A 19,796-nucleotide genomic window follows, 5' to 3' on the forward strand; every position below is an offset into this window, starting at 1 on the left:
GGTGTGGTTCAGAAGGTTCTTGGGGGACGTTTGGCTCATTTTCATTCTGTGTCTTGGACAGATGATGTGCTGCACACACTCACGGGAGCCATGTCCTTGCTGCGTCGCTGCAGAGTCAATGCTGCCCTGACTATCCAGCTTTTCTCTCAGCTGTTCCACTTCATCAATATGTGGCTGTTCAACAGATTGGTGACAGACCCGGATTCAGGGCTGTGCTCCCACTACTGGGGAGCAATTATCCGCCAGCAGTTGGGACATATCGAAGCCTGGGCAGAGAAGCAGGGGCTAGAACTGGCTGCGGACTGTCACTTGAGCAGGATCGTGCAGGTGTGTGTGGTTCCTGTCCCAGGGTAATGCATTTTATGACAAATGTGTCAGATATTATGATGTACAAGAACTTGGATCCAGTAGAACTCAGAACCTTCCTTTTGTTGGGTTTTCTCATATACCAATAGTGAAACAGTGAGGTGCTAGCACCTGCCTGCTCTGACAAGGCACCACAAACTGGGTAGCTCAATGGAAGTTTGTGGTCTTCCAGTTCTTTAGGCCAGAGTTGAAATCTGTTGGCAGGGTTGCCTCCTTCAGAGGCTACAAGGGAGGATGTGTTCCAGATTTCCCCAGCCTCGGGTGGTGTCCAGACAACCTGCCTTCGAGACACATCCTCCCAGGTCTGCCTTCGGCTTCACACAGCTTTCTCCTTGTGTGCATGCCTGTCCAAGTGTGCAGTTGTAAAAGGATTCCAGTCACATGACCCCCCAGCCTCATTTTCACCTGTTATCTCTGTAAAGACCACATCTAATAAGGCTACGTTCTGAGGTGCTAGGGGTTAGGCCTCTAAAAATTGGAATTTTGAGGGACACAGTGCAACCTGTAACAAGTGGTTAACCGGTAGAGTATTGAGACCAGTGAAGTGTATTTCAGAAAGCTTCATAGTGAAAGATAAATTCCAATTTTAAAATGCACAAGCCATATCATGCCTTGACTCGCTCTGAGGAAATTGTTTATATCAAAGAATAGGCACTGTGTTTTGTATTTAAGGAAATAAGGAAATGAGTTATCTGTAGCCTCAAGACCTATAATTTTTTTTTTTTTATCAGGAAATAAACCCAGGGGTGTTTAAACACCGAACCACTCCCCAGTCCTTTTTATTTTTTGAGACAGGGTCTCACTAAGTTGTTTGGGGCCTCACTAAGTTGCTGAGGCTGGCATTGAACTTGGAATCCTCCTTCCTCAGCCTTCTGAGTTGCTGGGATTACAGGTGTGCACCACTGCACCTGGCTCCAAGGGAATTTTGAAATGTGTTACGAACATTAATAATTGAATCTGATTATGTATGTATGATAGTAAAATCCAGAAGGCCATCTAGATCCAGAAGGCTAGGCAGGAGGATTGCGAGTTCAATAACAGCCTTAGCAAGGGTGAGGCACTAAGCAACTTAGTGAGACCCTGTCTCTAAATAAAATAAAAAATTGAGCTGGGGTTGTGGCTCAGTGGTTAAGTGGCCCTTAGTTCAGTCCCTGGCACCCCCCACCTCCCAAAAAAGGAAGACATTCTTAGTTTAATATATTAGTTGATATCAACAAGTGTGTTTGTGTGTTTTTTCCTAAATTTTGAAATTATATAAGCAAGTTATTGGCTTTATAAATATTACATAAAAGATTATTATTTTTTCTGCTTCTGGGGATTTGAACAGGGCCTTGTGCTGTACCGCTAAGCTACATTCCTAGACCCAGAGAATATTTTTGAAATAAATTTGTGATATTCATTTATTCTTTTAATTAGGCAACTACTTTGCTTACCATGGACAAGTATGCACCTGATGACATTCCAAATATAAACAGCACCTGCTTTAAGTTAAATTCACTGCAGCTTCAAGCCTTACTACAAAATTATCACTGTGCACCTGATGAGCCTTTTATCCCCACGGTAAGTGAGTGTTACATTGCGACCAAGTGTGAGTGTGTTTGCGAAGGGAAAATTTGAATGAGGAGAAAAAAGGAACACCTACTTCACAATTTATTTAGTACATTAGTTTACTTAAAATCCATTTTATAGTTATCTGAGACAGTTCAATGCTAGGAGCAGAAACTGCACAAGTATTTTAAGCAGAAAAAAAACTATTAATCTGGAAGAGGCTGAGCCAGGCAAGCCTGCTGCTTGCTGGAAGGAATGGGGACCAAGAGCCCAGACCACAGAGTCTGCCCCGATGGCTCTTTACTCAGAGGCAGCTGCTCAGACAGCGCCGTGGGAACCACCTGAGCCCTGAGGATGGAGTGGGTGGCTATGTGAGCCACCCTTCAGTGTTGCTTTCTGCCAGGAGGAGGCAGGAAACAGCCAACACTTGAAGCTACACAGACAGCAGTGCCACCTGCCAGTAGAGCATGTCATTGTCATGTTAGGGAGTGCCAGCTCCAGTGAGGAAGTGTGGACTCTGGTTCCACAACAGCCTGCGTGAGTGCACCAGTGTAAGTGGCATGAGAGGGCGTGTGCAGAGAACACTCAAGATGCCTCCCATCTGCATGAGAGGGATGGACATCACCATTCTGGTGTGGATGTGCTGGAGGCCCGCCCCTGTAGGGAGGCAGGCAGGATGGGGACTGGTATTAGTGTCTGGAGTGGGAGTAGCAGGGTGCTGGGCTGGGTCTTCATTGGTTGGACTGTGCATTAGGACTGACGTTTCTTTTGTGCATCATGTGCCGTAATGTGTTTAAGACGGAAGTCACGCGTGAGACTCTAATTCAAAAACACCCTCTATTGATGTATTTCCAAAGTGGGAAATTTACTGGGTCGATAACTTATTCATTTTTTTACTTTAACGTATAAGCTTTAATATTTAAGTGGTGAAAATGTTTAAGAGTGAAAAAGTGAAGAGCACCACACTCTGCTCTTTGGGCGTGGAGGGCTTATGACACAGCTGTTAGTATTTAATATGTAAGCTTTTTACTGTGTTTTCTTTTTTTGTTCTGGGGATTGACTCCAGGGGCACTTAACCATGAAGCCACATTCCTGGTCCTTTTGTTGTTTATTTTGGGGGAAGGCCTTGCTAAGTTGCTAAGGCTAATCTTAAACTTGTGGTCCTCCTGCCTCAGCCTCCCCAGTCACTGGGATTACAGGTGTGCACTGCCACATCCAGTCTTCTCACTCCTAAATATTTTCACATTAAATATTCAACAAGAATATGATGATTAATGACTGAAACATAAAGCTATTTAAGAACTGTGCACAGATATAACTATTTGGAAAAGAGGAATAGCATTTTCTTGTGTTGAACAGCTTCTTCCTATGTGCAGCCATAAGTAGCTGAGGATTAGTGGCATCTTGGTCCCTATTTAAAACGTGAGCAGCTGGCCTGTGAGTTGTCACTTCTCAAAGCCAGCTAGTGAGCATGGATGAGCTAGAGAGCCTGCTCTGTCTCCAGAGCCCCGTGCCCATGTAGGTGTGTCTGGGAGGTGGTGAGCCATTGTGATCACTTGGCTTCTGAGTGTTGCTGGTCACACACTTCAGGTGTTGAGCATCTTCTGTGACCTAGTGCTCTTTTCTGACAGGATCTCATAGACAACGTGGTGGCTGTGGCTGAGAACACAGCGGATGAGCTAGCCCGGAGCGATGGGAGGGATGTACAGTTGGAGGAGGATCCTGACTTGCAGCTGCCTTTCCTCTTGCCAGAAGATGGCTATTCTTGTGACGTTGTCAGAAACATTCCAAATGGTTTACAGGAGTTTTTAGACCCTCTGTGCCAGAGAGGTAAGTGCTGCTTACCCAGTGGATCCTGAGCTGTGGCCCAGGAGGAAGCGAGCTTCTCTTTCACTGTCTCCTGAGGACTCTGCCTGGACTTGAGAAGTGTTTCATGGTGGCGTGAGGTCAGATGTGTTCGTTCGCATGACTGTGGGTATGTGGTGGCCCTGCAGAAAGCATCTGTCTTGCCCACCTGGTGAAGTGATGTTGCTGCCAGCCCAGTAGAGCAGGGGAGAGTAGCACCAACCAGCCAGCTCCACCCAACCCTGCCACATGTGCTCTTGGGGCAGTTTGCCCCTTGCCTCAGGTTCTCACCTGTAAAATGGACTAAGAGGTCTCTGAGGACTGGGTCGGTTGCCAGGAGGCCAGGGCTGCCTCAGTGCCGAGCACCCTGCCACTGCTGCAGGGCTGCCCTGCCAGGCCAGTGAGGGCCAGCCTCCAGCATGCTGTGCACGACACACTGCTCTGTGGGGCATGGAGGGGCTTGTGACATAGCCGTCAAGAGTCCACCTCAGGCCTTCCTAGATTGTCACATGACCCTGTCTACATAGTCTTGCTTTTGTTTATTGATAGAAAGAATAGCCATCTTCTGGCAAGAGGAAAGGCAGCTGCAAGTCAGGATCTTCCTCCAACTCTACATCCCTCCCATCGCTCACTGTTGCTGTGAAGTGTGAGCTTCTGAATCAGACTAAATTTTGATTCTATTCTGCTACTTTTGGGGAAAGTAGAGAAAAGCTCTGATGAGTAGAAAAATAGATGCAAAATGTAGGGATTTATTTAAACAAGATGAAGTTAAGTGTCATGTCCATGGGCCCATGATGGATAAATTCAGTGAATATGATTTTTAACTTCAGTGAATGTTTCATTTACCACATAAATTTGTTTTTCTGTCTTCAAAGGTATCTCAAAGTTTTGGTAGTTTAAAAAAGTTCGTGTTAGAAAGACTGCCACTTCCCATGAGTGTTATTTACATGGTATGAGTATTGTGGCCCTTCCAACATGCCGAGTGCATGGAGAAAAGCAGAGGACCAGGTGGGGTGGCCTGGATGTGAAGGCGTATGCCAGGAGAGCCCTTAGTCCTGGTTTAGGGTACACCTGTGGCCCAGTGCTGGCTGTAATGCAGCAAGAGGCCCGCCAAGTCCCCCTGAAGTGCACCTGACCTGGCCCAGAACTCTAGGCACATGGGAAGCCTGTGGAAGTGTGGCCCTCGCCACAGAGTAGGGAACCAGGGGCAGCAGGCATTCAACTACAACAGGGCTGCCTGGAGGAGTCCTGTGCACATCTCTCAACAAGTCAAAACCCACAGCCAGCTTTATTCTTCCATGCTCCACAGTCACCTGTGCTGATCATGTGTGGTCTCTGTCATCCTCCTGCCCAGGCCTCCCCTTCTGCTCAGTCTGCCCTGTTGCCAGCAGCTCTTTTATGTTTTGCACTTCTGGGGATTGCACCCAGTGCTCTACCATGAAGCTACATTCCCAGCCCTTTCTATTTACTTTTCTAATTACTTTGGTACTGAGGATTGAACCCAGATGGGCACTTAACCACTGAATCACATCCCTAGCCCTTTTTTATTTCGAGACAGGTTCTCACTCAATTGCCAAGGCTATTCTTTGATCTTCCTGCCTTGTCCTTCCCAGCCACTGGGATGATAGGCATGGCCATTGCGCCCTGCCCCTTTCTGTTTTATGGGTCAGGTTCCCATTCAGTTGCTGAGCCTGGCCTTGGACTTGTGATCCTCCTGCTTCCGCCTCCCCAGTTGCTGTGGTTATAGGCATGGCCACTGCACCTGGCTCATCAGCTCTTTTAAAACCAGCGTGTGTTTATGACCCTCACACTTGGCAGCCTTCCCAAGAGTGACTCTTCTGTATTTCTTCAGTTGCTCTACACTTCCACTGTACTTGAAGGGGGCCATGCTCCCAGAGGTTCCTCCTGCACAGCAGGGCACGGAGCTGATGCTCAGGTTACTGGTCCACATGAGGGTGATCTGGAGCAAGGCCCAGCTGCTTCATGGCTTCTACCCATGCCTGCAGAGCTGCTGCAGGGAGACCAGCTTACTGATGTTTTAAGAGTGAAAAATAGTGAAGAGGTGAGCCAGGTCTGCTGCATGGGCAGATGCCCACATCTGTGCCATTCTCTGGCCCTGTCATTCTTCCTCTCCTCTGCTGAGTGAAAAACCTGATATACATTTTCGTCTATTAACATTCTGAATGCCACTGAGGGTCTCCTAGTCTGCAGTAAACAGTTCTACAAGGAATTTATGACCTGATAATTAATTTCTTTCAGAAGTAATAAAAAAGTCATTTGGGGATCCAGAGGAAAGAAAGACCCAATTTCACTTTGCTGCTGAAATCCTGTTGGATCAAAACCAGTATATAATTAAGTATCTGATAATCGGATTTGTAGAGAATGAAGGAGCAGAGAGGAGTCGGCCCTGTGAGATGCCATGCTTGGGTAGTGTCTGGCTTGCTGGCAGGGCCAACTGTTCTGAGAGCTGGGCTTTTCCCTGTCCTAACACACCTGTGTCCTCCTAGGGTTTTGCAGGCTGATTCCTCATGTGCGCTCACCAGGTACTTGGACAATACATTTTGAAGGTGCAGATTATGAGAGCCACTTTCTGCGTGAGAACACAGAACTGGCAAGTAGTCTGAGGGTGTTGGGTGGGCCTGTACTGACTTGAAGATGTGATGCGGATGTGTTCCTTGCTTGCACTGAACTCTGTTGTGATGGGAAATATTTCAGGGCCCTCTTAAAATACCAATTTGATTCAGACATCCTAAAACCATGATTTATAAAGATAACATGCATTTATATATACATACATTTCCCTGGGCCGCATCTATCTTACTCTTTCGTCTATTAACAAATTGTGCTGTTTAAAGAATACTGAAGTTCAGAATTATGCCAGCCTTAATGTTAATGCATATTTTAAAAATGTAGTAAAATGGTGTTCTTAACAGAGTTTATTAGAAAAATATTTTTCCTTGGCAAAAAATATTTTATTCTTTTCTAGTCAGTTCTACCTTTTCTTAAATGTACATCAGGTTTTTCACTAATATTTTGCATCTTTTGAAATAGTAAAGAGCTTCTACATCTTAAGGGAAATTTCTCCTTTGCTTTGTACACAAAGTTTTAAACAAAAAGATGCTCATTTGTATATTTAATTCAGAGCAATTTATTTTGGCTCTTCTAGCATACCTTAAATTTGAGTAGCAGAGCCATCTCCAAAAATTGATTGATTGCTCTATTAGACCAAATGTGTAATCACATTTAACTACTGATAAACCATCGCTGATTATTGTTTGCCAAATTCATAGTTATAGCATCCACTTCTGACTACCAGATTTTTATAGGAAAACAAGTACTTTCCTAGAAGGAATCCCCAGTTCTTCACCTTCTAATTCTTAGATTCTTTAGGAGATTTCAAGTCTTGATTTTTTTTTTTTTAATTCCTTTATCACCTGATTTTATTTTTTTCCTTCAAAATGTTTTCTCTCAGGCTTGCTGTTGTCCCATAACTAAGTGGCCCACGCATGGCCACGCTGCTGCACGTGGCCTGGGTTTTGCTGCCTAGCTTCTGTGGCCTGTGTGCTGCTGGTGTGTCTCAGGTTTTGTCCCTACTTTGGGATGAGGCGTGGCATGTATAGGACACGTGGCTTTGGACGGCTTCTCTTTCCAGTTTGATGAATCAGTTCAAGCCTGGCCTTGTGCTTCGACTCACCCCTCTGGGTAGACCTCCCCACCACCACCACCCCCCGCCCCCGCTGGGCTTCTGGCAGGGACTCTGAACGCCACTACACAACTCCTGCAGCCACTTTCTTTTCCATTTAAAATAAAATGATGTTTCATTTTCCCAAGAGACTAAAATATTAGGTTGTCTTTGGTATAGCTGGGTTTTGCTATCCTCGTTACAGACCATATGAAATATGTTCAAATTTCTTCTTTGAACCCCCGCTCCCCCAAAAAGAAACTGGAGGGGAAGGTGAAGACGGGATTTCTGTCATAGGGGAAGGTTTTCTAACATGAGAGCAGTGGAAATTCATCTTTGTTTTTATTAATTAAGTTCTTAAAAGAACATGTAAATAGTACTATTGTCAGTCCTCTCCATGCTCAAGAGCGCCAGTATTCAGTTCTGCAGGTCACTGTGTGAGGCTGAGGTGGTGGGTCTTCCTCTCCTTTTCCTCATAAAGTGAGCCTTTGTTTTCCTCCTTCAGGCCCAGCCTTTGAGGAAAGAGCCTGAAATAATCACTGTGACCCTAAAGAAGCAGAATGGAATGGGCCTCAGCATCGTGGCAGCAAAGGTAGGGGAGTGAGCCTGACAGCACCCCGCCCCGTCTGGGGCAGGAGCTGCAGCCTGAATGAGCCCCTGTGCTGGCTGATGACTGTGGGGTGACTCTTGCTCTGAGAATGTGGCTTGGTGGGTGGTGCCCATGAAGGCAGTGAGAAAGTGTGGGCCCAGGAGAAGCCTGCACAGGTCTACCGCCTCCTCACAGCGGGTGTTGGCGTCTGAGAGCCACTGAGGACCTGCCTCGCAGGTGTTCCCTTGCAGAGGTGGATTGGGGTTCAGGAGACCTCGGCTCATCACTCTCCTCTCAGGTGTTTCCTGCTGGGCTGCCCCCCAGGGCTCTTGGGATCTGAGTTCTGGCACCCACTAATCTGGCAAGACATCGACAGCCACACATTCTCTTTCAGTTAAACAATTGGAATTACTACTCATAGTCTCTTCCACTGTGGATGTTTAAGTCTGGTTTGTGTGTCCTGAACTTTGGTGGGTTCATAGACGATTTTAGAGGAACAAACATGATTGTTAAAGCTAATATTCAATAACAGTTCAGTGAACTCTGCTAATATTTTGTTTAAAATAATGCTTTACCAGTAAAATTACCTGTTTCTCATCTCTAGGGAATGTGTTTGGAAAGCTTGCAGATACTGTGCAGCACTACGATAGCAGTGCCCTGGGTGTTGCAGGCTGTTAGCATATCCTGAGAAGTGTTCTTAAACTGGTAATAGTAACGGAAACATAGTTTGAAATTTGTCTTTGTACCAAATGTCTATTATCTTGAGTGTGTTCATCAGCTTATTGTTACTGTAACCAAAATACCCAACAAGAACAACTTAGAAAAGGAGAAGTTTGTTTTTACTCAGTTTTAGAGGTCCTGTCCATGGTTGGTTGTGTCCAGGTGAGGGACAGGTGAGACAGACATTATGGCGGAGGAGCACTGCTCTGTTCCTTGAAGCCGGGAAGCAGAGAGACAGACAGGAAGGGGCCATGGACAGAGTCCCCAAGGCTGCACCCCAGTGAAGTACCTCCTCCAGCCACACCCTACCTCCCTTTGGTTACTACCCAGTAGTCCGTTTAAATTGGTGATCCATCAAATGAATTAATCTACTAATGAGGTTACAGCCTTAATAATCCAGTCTTTTCACCACTGAACATTGGTGACATTGCATAACATAACAAGAGACATTTTTAGATCCAAATCATAACACTGAGTACTCATTGGAAATAAACAAACTGTCCTTTGAAACCCTGCTGTTCCCATTGCCCAGGGATCCACAGTATTTCAGCAATTGGCATGAGGGCACAGAGGCAGACCATGAGGCTAACACTGCACCCAACATGTGGAAGAGAAGGGAGCTTGCTGAGTTCGTGGCTCCTGAAGGCAGTGAGCTGGAACATGCAGGCCTCCTAACATGGGATTCCTATGGACACTGTTGCCCTTTCTTGGAATCTTTGTTCCTTATGCTCCTTCTCAAAACAAGGCTCAGGTGTCCTACGTCCGAAGATTTCACTGGCAGCCTACCCTCTCATTGCTGTCCCTCTGTGATTCTCTTTGAAGCACATTCTGCAGCTGGCAGTACATCACTAGGCATTTGCTCTCCCGAGGGCTGACTGCAGAGCCTTCTCTCTAGCACCCTCATTCCCTGACAGTCTTTGGCAAACAGTAGGGGAAAATATTTCTTGAAAAACAAAAAAAAAACAGGATAAACAAGAATAGTTTTTTTTCTTTTAATTTAAAGAATGGCATTTGATTTACTGTCATGTGTCTTTAATCATGGACGTTAATTTACATAACATAATGTTACCAGCTGTGGTCACATAATGTTCACTAGGTTAGCTCTGAAGTTTGTTATCCATAGACTGAGTCACAAAGATCCAGTTCAAGTACCATGAAACTTTGCATTTGCACATTTTAGAAAAATGAGAAAAAAAGAGGTTATCGGGGCTGGGGATGTGGCTCAAGTGGTAACGCGCTCACCTGGCATGCGTGGGGCGCTGGGTTCGATCCTCGGCACCACATAAAAAAATAAAGATGGTGTGTCCTTAAAAAAAAAAAAAAAGAGGTTACTGCCCTAGAAGCATTGGTGGAGCACTGTGGAAACCTTGAAGCCAGCTGGTCCCTGGATTGTGTGCTCCTATAAGAAAGGCCTGAGGGAAGACTGGTTGGGCCACAAGATAAGTGGGGCCAAGCAGACCAGCCCTGTGGCTGCTGTGCTGGATGGCCTGGCCCTCATGGCAAGGGGGTGGAGGCAGGGAGGGCAGTGTGGAGCCAGCTTCGAAACTTGAGTCAGCTCCACCAAGGAATGAAGGGTTTGCTGGTGAGGAATAGGGTGCTGACACTGACAGTTTTCTGGCTTGGTGTGGAGTACAAGGGCCTGGACTGCCGCTCAGGAGTGTCCTACAAAAGCCCATGTGGAACTCAGTGGGCCATCTCTGAAGCCCGAGTCCCTGAGAGCCACTTCTAAGGAAGGAGGGTGCATGTGGAGCCTCTGAGCCTAGCCCACAGTCCAGAACTCCTGCTCAGCCCTGGTGCGCCTGGGCTCACAGGCTGTTACGTTCCAGACTCTTGCCATTTCCTTGATCCATACCTCAAAACATGTAAAGATATGAAAAGGGAAGTACCAGCTGTGTGATTCCTTTCCCTTTGTGCTTACCAGCTGGTCAGCACCCAGTTGCAGGATAAAGAAAACATTAGGATCACAGTTGATCCCAGCATACTTAGATACACAGGGAAGGCTTCACTTCTGGTGGGGTATATATACATTCAGTACTAGTGTGCTCTGCACGCACAGGAGAGGCCTGGGTTCCACCCCAGAACTGCAGAGGAAGCTACAACAGAGCAGAAGAGACTTAACTTCTGTACTTCACGTTACATGTGCAGTCACTTCACAAGCCCATCTTGCCGGAGTTTGGGATGTGCAGGTTGAGCTCCCAATATCAGACTCACTGTCATCTGCAGTTTAATCAAACTCCCAATCCAGAACCACTTGTTTTATGTTGCTGTGTGACATGGGTAGCATTTGGTTTTCCAAGGTCCCTGGTCTTCTCTCCAGTATGGTGTTCTGACACAGCAGGGAGGGAGAATGGGACTCAGGCTCCACCTGGCAATCCTCTGCCTCTGCTCCAAACTTTTGTCCTTTCCAGGCTGTCAGGTGTCAGGTGGACATTTAGGACGAGCCAAACCAAAAGTCACAGTTCAGCCTTTGCTCTGTTACACGAAGGCACAGGCAAGATGCCAAAGACAAGAGAGCTACCCTGTGTTGCTTTTTCCCCAGGAAGATTCAGGCCAGGAGTCAGATGACGAGCAGATGGTAGGAGCCTGAAGGAAGGCCTTGCCTGTTGTGGCCTAGGTGAGTGGGGAAGGAGTGCAAGGAGCAGAGACAGGCCCTGGGCTGGAACACAGACCTGTGGCCGAAAGGGCTGGCCAGGCCTCAAGCCAGCTCTGGAGCCCTGGGAGGCTGTGCTGCTTGACCTTTAGCACTGGGCCACCGGCACAGCTGTCCTGCAGGCACTCCCCACCCCAGCCTCTGGAGCTGTGTGTCCTCTTGGCACTTGCTTATGTGCAGAAGCCTCTGAGGAGCACACAGCCTCCCTCTAGAGCTACAACAGGAATTGGCCTTGTCACAAAAGTATAAGCTGTGGAACCCAAGACTAAAGTGGTGGGGGTGTCCCCCAAGGTTAGATTCAGGCCATGGAGTCCTATTAAGACTGGATTGTTACCTTTCCTAGTGTTAGGATAAACTTAGTAAGTGGCTTATTAGAATGTTTATCCCAAAGAGGGTATCACAGCCTAGTGGTGAAAAGTAGAGTATAATTCTAGCTGTAGGGGAGGGCAGACGTCTCCTTGGCTTGGAGGCAGTTTTCACTTTGTTTTTCTGTTTGGTCTTTTCAGAAGTTTCGTACAGTGAGTAGAGTACATAAATTTAAAATTAAAGAAAACAGAAGTAGTTTTTCCACAGGAGAGTGCAGTTCCTCCTGCCATGGCTTACCCCCAGCTGTAAAACAGATTGAATGAGACCGAGTCTGGACTCAGCTCTCCTACAAGTTGCTCGTTACGTAGTCGAAGTTTTCCTCTGCCTTCATCATATTGCTAAACAGCTGCCCTGTCAGCAGGCCCTTCTTCACTGGGGGCACACAGTGAGCCAGCAAGTACCAGGTGGCATCGTGGGACCTTGCTTGTGCAGGGATGTTTGCTGACGGTCTGACTCTGAGTTAGAAGGTTCGGTGAAGGTGGCACTGAGGAAATGGCTTTTGAGTTGAAACCTGATGGAAAGCAAGGGCTGTCTGATTAGAGAAGTGGGGCCGCCTGTGTGTCTAAATCACGGGCACGTGGGCCAGGTCACAGAGCTGTCAGCAACTGCTTTTGCAGGGGGCCGACTGTAGCTGGGCTCTACTTTGCAGCCTCGTGGTCTCTGTTGCATGAATACGTGCTCTGTGTACCTGCAAGCAAGTATAGGATGGTTTGCAGATGACTGAGCTTTCTGATAAAGTTATATGACAAGAGTGGATGCTGAGCTACCAGCCATCTCCTGAGGCAGGACCTGGAGAAGGTGGGTCTTGAGGGGGTGAAGGATTGGATTATAGATGAGGCAGGGACCTTCCAAGAGGTTTAGATGAAAGCAAAGGTTGAAATTCAGCTCCCCGGCTCTGTGGCACATGCATCAGAGTCTTTCAGTGCTGGTTTCCCACCCAAGATCCTAGCAGCCAGCAGGGTGGCAGGAAGCAGTCCATGGCAGGTGTGCAGCTGTGACGAGGCCTGAGTGGCTTCACAGACCCTGTTGGAGGCAGGCCTCGACTCTTGTGCCCTGCTGAGGGGCTGGTGGATTCTGGCTGGGAATCAGTGCTGACATACATGTGTAGGAAGACGGTGTTTGAGTGGGCAGTGACTTGGGTGAATATCAAAATAAATTCTGGTTCTGTCTTGAGCAGCAGGTACATTTGGTGTCACTAAAAGTGGAGCTGCTAGAGACAGGGGAGGGCCGAGGGGATGGGGCACCGGGACCCGAGAGCTGGGTTTAAACAGGTTGCACTTAAGGTTGGGGAGCCTCATAAGTGAACATGGTACCTGGCAGATTTGGGGAATGGAGCTGAGAAGGCTGGGGCCAGAGACAAGCCTCTGGAGCTGGCGTGAGGCACCCTAAGGAGACAACTCGGAGAAGACCGCCCTTCCCTCGGCAGCGTCTGATTTCAGAATTGAGACTAGTTCTGATATCTGTTTGACGTGTGTCCTTGGAGTGAAAACCAGAGGAGAAGCAGCCCCTGGGCACAGTCCTCATGCAGCTCGTTTTCCTCTGGCTTACTTGTGGTGTCCCTGGTTCTTGAGAGGAAGGCCCACAGTAGAAGGCAGGCGTCCCATCCTGGGCACTTCCAGGATAACGTGATGTGGTTGAGAGGTGCCCAGGTGTGCAGAGTTAAAGCCCTGGACTTGTTTGTGAGCTTGCTGGGTGTTTCCTGGTACAGGGTGGTTCAGTGTGTGGCAGCCTTCTGCAGCAGGAGGTGGCCCTGTGGGCCCTGCCTCCTACCCAGCCGTGTGTGCCACACAGCCTTCTGCTGCTGCTGCACAGGCTTCAGGGCACACTGTGCCACTCTGAGCCACTCTGATCCTGCTACTAGCATGCAATTGCCACCCCTCTGAGGCCTGTTTCCTTGCCTTTGGTGCTTTGGTGGTGGCTGTAGCTCCCCATTTGTGTGTCTGGTGTAGAGCATGCACAGTGGCAGCAGGGCCACTGATGCTCCTGTGGTCTTGTGGCTAGCCAGCCCAGTGTCCCTTCCTGCGGAGGAGCCTGCCTTCCTGCGTCTGTGCTGCTGCTCACTGGAACTGGGTTTGTGTTCCGCCCAGGCCTCTTTCCTTTTTTAATTGGTGTGTGGCTGAGCTGCTGTAACCCTGAACTGTGTTTGATGTGAGGTTCTCCGCCTCGCCCTCTGCATGCTGGTTAGTTTTATGAAATCCAGATGATGGGGAAGCAGGGTGTGTGTACAGTTTGTTTTGAAACGTTGTTTTTAGGGAATTCGGCTTGCTATTTCTTACTATCTATGGGACAACATGATGCTTCCTGTGTAGTTTGGATTTTTGAAAAAGAAATAATTTTATTTTTCCAGCTCTTTTTAAAGTTTAATAAAGTGCACAGTGAATGGGAGTCGGAGTGCACTGGTTGCGTAAGAGCCTGTGTCGCGTTGGTGCTAACCCGTGTGTGATAGGTGCCATCCGTGCCGGAGCGTCCAGCGTGGGGTTGTGGCCCTCCCCATCTTGAGAAGCCAGCTGTTGGCTGCTTGAAAACTGAGAAGTGGGCGGCTGGTTTCAGCTCAGGAGCTGTTGTTGTTGTCCTAGAGAGGAGAATGTGGTTCTCTGTGGTTGGAAGGACAGAACCGGTGAGTTTCTTGAGGGCTCTTCCGGGATCCTTGACAAAGGCTTCTCCTCCAGGCCACTTGTTCAGGCCTGTTGATAATTAACTTGCTTGTGAAGAACCACTGAATGTAGCTGTGATTACACACCCAAGTGGTTGGTGCTCTCTTTATGCTGTAAATTCTTAAGGTTTGTAAAAACTTAAAGCCTTTATATGCTTTTTATTTGAGAGAAAAGCCATAATATTTGATCCTGCTGGTTACAAAATGGTGAAAACCGCTTTATTTAAACAATGATAACTGCAGCTGTGTGGCTTGCCAGGGCTGAGGACTGGAATAGCCACCACCTGACTGTTTGCTGTACTGAGTGGGGTTCCTGTAACCTTTCTCCAAAACCTGTTTTCTTTTTCTTTTTTTTTTTTTTAAGCAACATGAGAATGACAAGTTTAAAAGTACTTAGGACCTTTTACTAGCCCGTGTAAAAATGGAAGGTTAATTAGTGCTTTAAAGATGTTTGTGCTTTTAGACTAGATACTGATTAAGTTTTTAAAACTCATCTTAAAACACAAGATGCCTCTATTAAAAAGAAGAAAAGCAGTGTTGGTTAATATGCCTCTCACTATTTGAGGAGCAGTTTGCTTCCAGAAACTGTAATTTCATCCTTTGAAGGGATTGAGACCATCCTCTTGTGTGGGAAATCCTGGTGGAGAGTGCAGTCACCTCGTCGGGGCCCTTTGTGAAGACCACTCCCTGGCGCACAGAGCGACTCTGTTAGGTCGTTTGAAAGGACAAAGTGCCTCTGTGACTTTTACCTGTGAACAAGAAAATAGTATATTTTTGTGCCAAAAGAAAAATAGTAAATTATTTTAAAAGAATGATTCTTTCACTGATTTTTTAAAAAATTATGGCCCAAGGGCTAATTTCTTGGGTTGACTGAAATATTGATGGATTTTGTTATAGTAGTAAAATAGGAAGAATATGAATTGTCAGTCCTCTGATGAACTGTCTTCTCACAGTGTGGTGCACGTAAAGCCTTGTTCCGCCTCCCCATCAGGCTTACGGGTCCAGGTGTGCCCCTGTGCAGATCCACCGTGGCCAGCTCTGTGAGGAGGGGAAGGGTCCCTCCAAGGGCCTCTCACCACTCTGCGAGTCCAAGGAAAGCTTGGGGTGCCTCCTCCCTGGCAACAGTCTCTCTCTCTCTCTCTCTCTCTCTCTCTCTCTCTCTCTCTCTCTCTCACACACACACACTGCTGGGGTTTCTTGGGCCTTCTTGGGACCCAGCTTCAGCCTCTTCTGCTTCTTCATTCTGTGAAGAGAGAAGAGTTGGGTGATGGGGTGTGTTTTGGTTTTTCCTCTTTATATTTGATACAAAAAGAGTAAGCAACAAACCAATGGGATTAGCATTTCGCCCATGAAGGTCAAGCTTGCCTTGTGTATCATACCATGTCTGTTAGGATGATTTATCATTTACTCTCAGGGTTGCCGGTGTTGAAGCTATGTAAGGAATGAATTTTAGAACGGATTATTTAAACATTAAGGTAATTCCTACCAAAAAGAGAACTCTTCCGGATGTTTCTTAAACTCCAGTTTGGATTTTGATAGTTTGGCGATAAAGCCTTTGAAGCCCTGAGAACTGTGGGTGTGAGCTAGCTGCGTGCTGCATGGGGCTCTTAGGTCCCAGGCCCACATTGTTTACAGCTCCAGCCGGGCGCCAGGCTGGCCTCCGCACCTGAGAACAATGGGCTGGGCCAGGCAGCTTGGCAGCACCTTCTTCCTCCAGCATTTTTTTTTTCCTTCTGGATTGTTGCTTAATGATGTTTTCGTGCTGTTACTCATACGGACTCCCACACACTCTGTTTGCTCCTGGAGTGTCTGGAGTGCCGGCTCCTGCTTATGCCTGTATCCACCTAAGGCAGAGGATGGGTGTCTTTGCCCGCTTCTGAGAAGGCAGGTGAGGAGCCAGAGCGGGCCTGAGGAGCAGCCTTCCCCTCCTCGGCTGAGGCGGCTGGAAGTGCAGTCTCGCAGCTAAGCAATACACGGTGGCGAGATGGAGTTACTTCTGTCTTCCTAGTTGTGCGTTTGCTCTGCTGTGCTCAGGTGTGACCATCTAGAGGTAAAGCTGAGCTGAGGTTCTGTTGCGCCCTCTTCTCCCTCTGCCCTCCTTTCTCTCTCTCCTCAAAGCCCCTTTCCTCTGAGAAGGAGAGTGGCTACCAGTGCATTTTAAGCTTGGGATGCAGACCCCCTGTGGGTGGCATCTCTGTGTCCCTTGACCCCGTATGTGTTCCCTGTCAGTCTCCCTGTTTGGAATCAGGGAGAGGGCATGTCCTGCTTACTGTGTAAGGGAACCGGCCTGTTGAATGAGGAGTGGGTAATCCTAAATGGTTGTGATGTTAATTTTGCAAATAATAAGTAGACCAAAATGCAGTATTTTTAAATACCATCTTAGGTACCTTTAGGCAATAACTTCTTAATATTATTTAGCTCTTATGTATTGCTCTACTATGTCGTGTTCTCAATTACAATGGCACTTATTGTTTTACTCATGGTTAGAAACCAGAGCATAATGTTTGTGTGTATGTTGTTATAAGATCTTATTTTGACCAGTTATCTGCATAATTATAATTTCATTACTAGTTACTCTGGTTCTGATAGCATACATACTGTGAAAATCCTTCAATATCAGGGCAGGGCTGTTCAATAAAAATATATTGTGAACCACATCGGTAATTAGAAATTTTCTATTAGCTACATTTTTTAAAAAAGAAACAAGTGAAATTCATTCTTATAATGCTTCATTTTATTTACTACACTCAAAATGTTGCTTTAGCATGTGATCAGCGTAAAAGTCAGTATTTCCAAACATGCCTTGAAATGTCGGTGTCTTATACTCAGATGCCTATTCTAAAGCCATGTTTCAAGGGTTGTACTGGATGGCACGGTTGTAGGCTGACGAATACCAGTCCACCAACAGCCATAACCTGCTGTATGTTCCTGAACTGACTTCTAGTTGGTATGTACAAAGCTTCTGCTTTCAGCTTTAGTGACTGATGTGCTGTCTGCTAACATGCAGTGGCAGAGAAGGCATAACTTCTGCACCTCACTTTCCTTCCCCAACTGGGAAAGGGATAGAACTACCATAGATTGAGTTAATCACGTTTGCGTCTGTGTAAAATAGAAGCTAATGTATCACATAATAAATTTTGAGTTCAGTCTTACTGGGCCGGGTTATATTATTGTGCATTACTATTTAGAAATTGGGCATAAATTAAGTGGTTTAATGAATTTTATCTTACATATTTTTTTATCCTAGGCTAACGTGTTATTTCTATTCAGATGAAATGGGCAGGTAGTAAGGGGGCTCCCTACAGCTAAGGAATTGTAAGGGCTCAGCAGTTGGGTTTTCCTTTGCACCTGTCCAGTAGCTGTCCATTTCCAGTATGTCTGGCTTCTTTCTCTGCTGTCCAGGTTGTCAGACCAGGACTACTGTGGGCAGATTGACACAGCGAGCCTCTTATAGTTGGGCCAACAGTATGGTATTGGGGATGAAAGTAACTATCCTTATGCTCTGATGCAGATGATCAGAAATTCCTTAGTGGTCTTTCATCTCAAGTTACTCCTCTATAAATTTGTTTTTCTGAAATAACCACCAGAGGCATTGTAAATTCTCTACAGCAGTTGTGTTCACAGATTTTTACAGAAGGTATGTGACTGAGCTGCACAGGAAGTGAGCTCATCTATCATCTGATACACTTAGGCTTTCTAACTTTCTAAACTAATTTTACGAAGATGTATTGCTAATTCCTATGTAATAGACATGTATCTGTTCCTTCTTCACTTACTAAAGTATTCATCCATTCATTAAAACTTCAGACTCCTTATCCCAGTAAATATGCACTCCAGGGGAACAAGGAAAACCCCATGGTGAGCACAAATGAGAAGAGATGGCGGCTGGTGGGTGGCAGGTGAGCCTAGGGGTCGAATGAATCTGGGCAGATTCATGGCATCAGAAGGATGTTTTGTGTGGAGAGAATGACAACATCAGGAACAAGAGTCAGCGTAGGGTGACGTGGAGCATGATTGGGAGCGGTTTGTACTTGAACCCGAGCTGGGGAGCTTCAAGTGCCTATGCAGAGGCAGCTTGTGACCACGGAGAAGTCTGGTCAGGTCAGATGGTTCCCACTAGGCTTTAGGAGAGGCAGATTGGCAGTGGAGAGGCAAACACCTCTGCTGCAAGACGGCGTCCTGGTCTTGCTGGAGGTTTCTGAAATTCATGATCAGTTTACTTTAATATTTAAATTTGGATTTGCAGATTTCATGTTGTGTGTAATATTGTAAGTTGCCTAATTAAAGCAGCACAGGATTTCAGGTTACTTAGATGTACTTGTTACGGACATGGGGTCTGCAACCTCACCATGTGTAGTAGATGTCTAGAATGTCGTTTTGATGTAGTAGGTTTAATGGAGTCCTTGGGCTGTGATTCCTGAATGTCAGATTGATTGAAGACGTTCCTGACAAGAGCAACCTGCAGTAGTCAGGGTTGTCATGGCCCTTCCTAGATGAGCTTGAGTACCAAGGAGCCCCTGCAGATGGGCAACAGGGAGAGGCAGAAGAGTTGTTATGCCATAAAGAGTCATCGTCTTACAGTTTGTCTAAGTAGGCAATTGAGGGGCTTTTATATTCATGGCAATATTCTAAAGCATACCAGAAATGGGGAAAGGAATCTTGATTTATTGTTTTAAAATATGTGTTTGTTATTTTTACTAAAATACTCCTATTGCTCGCACATGAGGATAGTTTTTATTATATTTTTATTATTTTAAGTCAGTGTTGTATTAATCAAAAGATACCACTACGTGAAAACATGGGTAAGTAAGAGCCTATTCCCACCAGCAGTGGTTCTGACATTCAGTAAGCATTGCTTTTCTATCAGTCAAGCAGGAAACAGAACAACAAAGTCTTTGTTTTAGAACTTTAAAAAAATCTGAGCCCGGCGCAGTTGCGCAGGCCTGTAATCCCAGCGGCTCAGGAGGCTGAGGGAGGAGGATGATGAGTTCAAACCACCCTCAGCAAAAGCAAGATGATAAGCAACGCAGTGAGACTCTGTCTCTAAATAAAGAATTCAAAATAGAGCTGGAGATGTGGCTCAGTGGTCTGAGCCTGGTAACCCCCCCCCCCCCCCGCCCAAAAAAAAAAAAAATCTGGCCTAAGTAATAGGGAACAGTTATGTAGCAGTACCAGAAAAGGAAGGGGGTTCAGTATCCTGGCAGAGTGATTGATGCCTACAAGCAAGCAGAGGCCCTCCTGGCAGGTAGGCTCCATCCAGGCAGCCATGTCTCTTTTCACATGTGCAAACACAGAGCTCATGGCAGGAGGGGCACACAGGGGAGGCTTGTTGAATGAGCAGAATGGTCATTTGAACAGCTGTGTTGTGCAATTAAGA

The 19,796-nt window shown here is 46.5% G+C and overlaps 1 protein-coding gene across 9 annotated transcripts in view; it reads left to right on the forward strand.

Moving 5' to 3' along the window:
* The window catches only part of Afdn (afadin, adherens junction formation factor), a 126,167-nt gene that overhangs the window by 80,688 nt on the left and 25,683 nt on the right, over positions 1–19,796 (forward strand). For all 9 annotated transcript variants that reach the window (XM_071612848.1, XM_071612851.1, XM_071612852.1 and 6 more), the window contains 5 exons: positions 62–327; positions 1,783–1,926; positions 3,546–3,744; positions 6,267–6,370; positions 7,947–8,033. In XM_071612848.1, the coding sequence (XP_071468949.1) occupies positions 62–327; positions 1,783–1,926; positions 3,546–3,744; positions 6,267–6,370; positions 7,947–8,033 (800 nt within the window). The remainder of the gene's footprint in view (positions 1–61; positions 328–1,782; positions 1,927–3,545; positions 3,745–6,266; positions 6,371–7,946; positions 8,034–19,796) is intronic.

The sequence above is a fragment of the Marmota flaviventris genome, chromosome 6 (assembly GCF_047511675.1).
Source record: "Marmota flaviventris isolate mMarFla1 chromosome 6, mMarFla1.hap1, whole genome shotgun sequence".
NCBI lineage: Eukaryota > Metazoa > Chordata > Mammalia > Rodentia > Sciuridae > Marmota > Marmota flaviventris.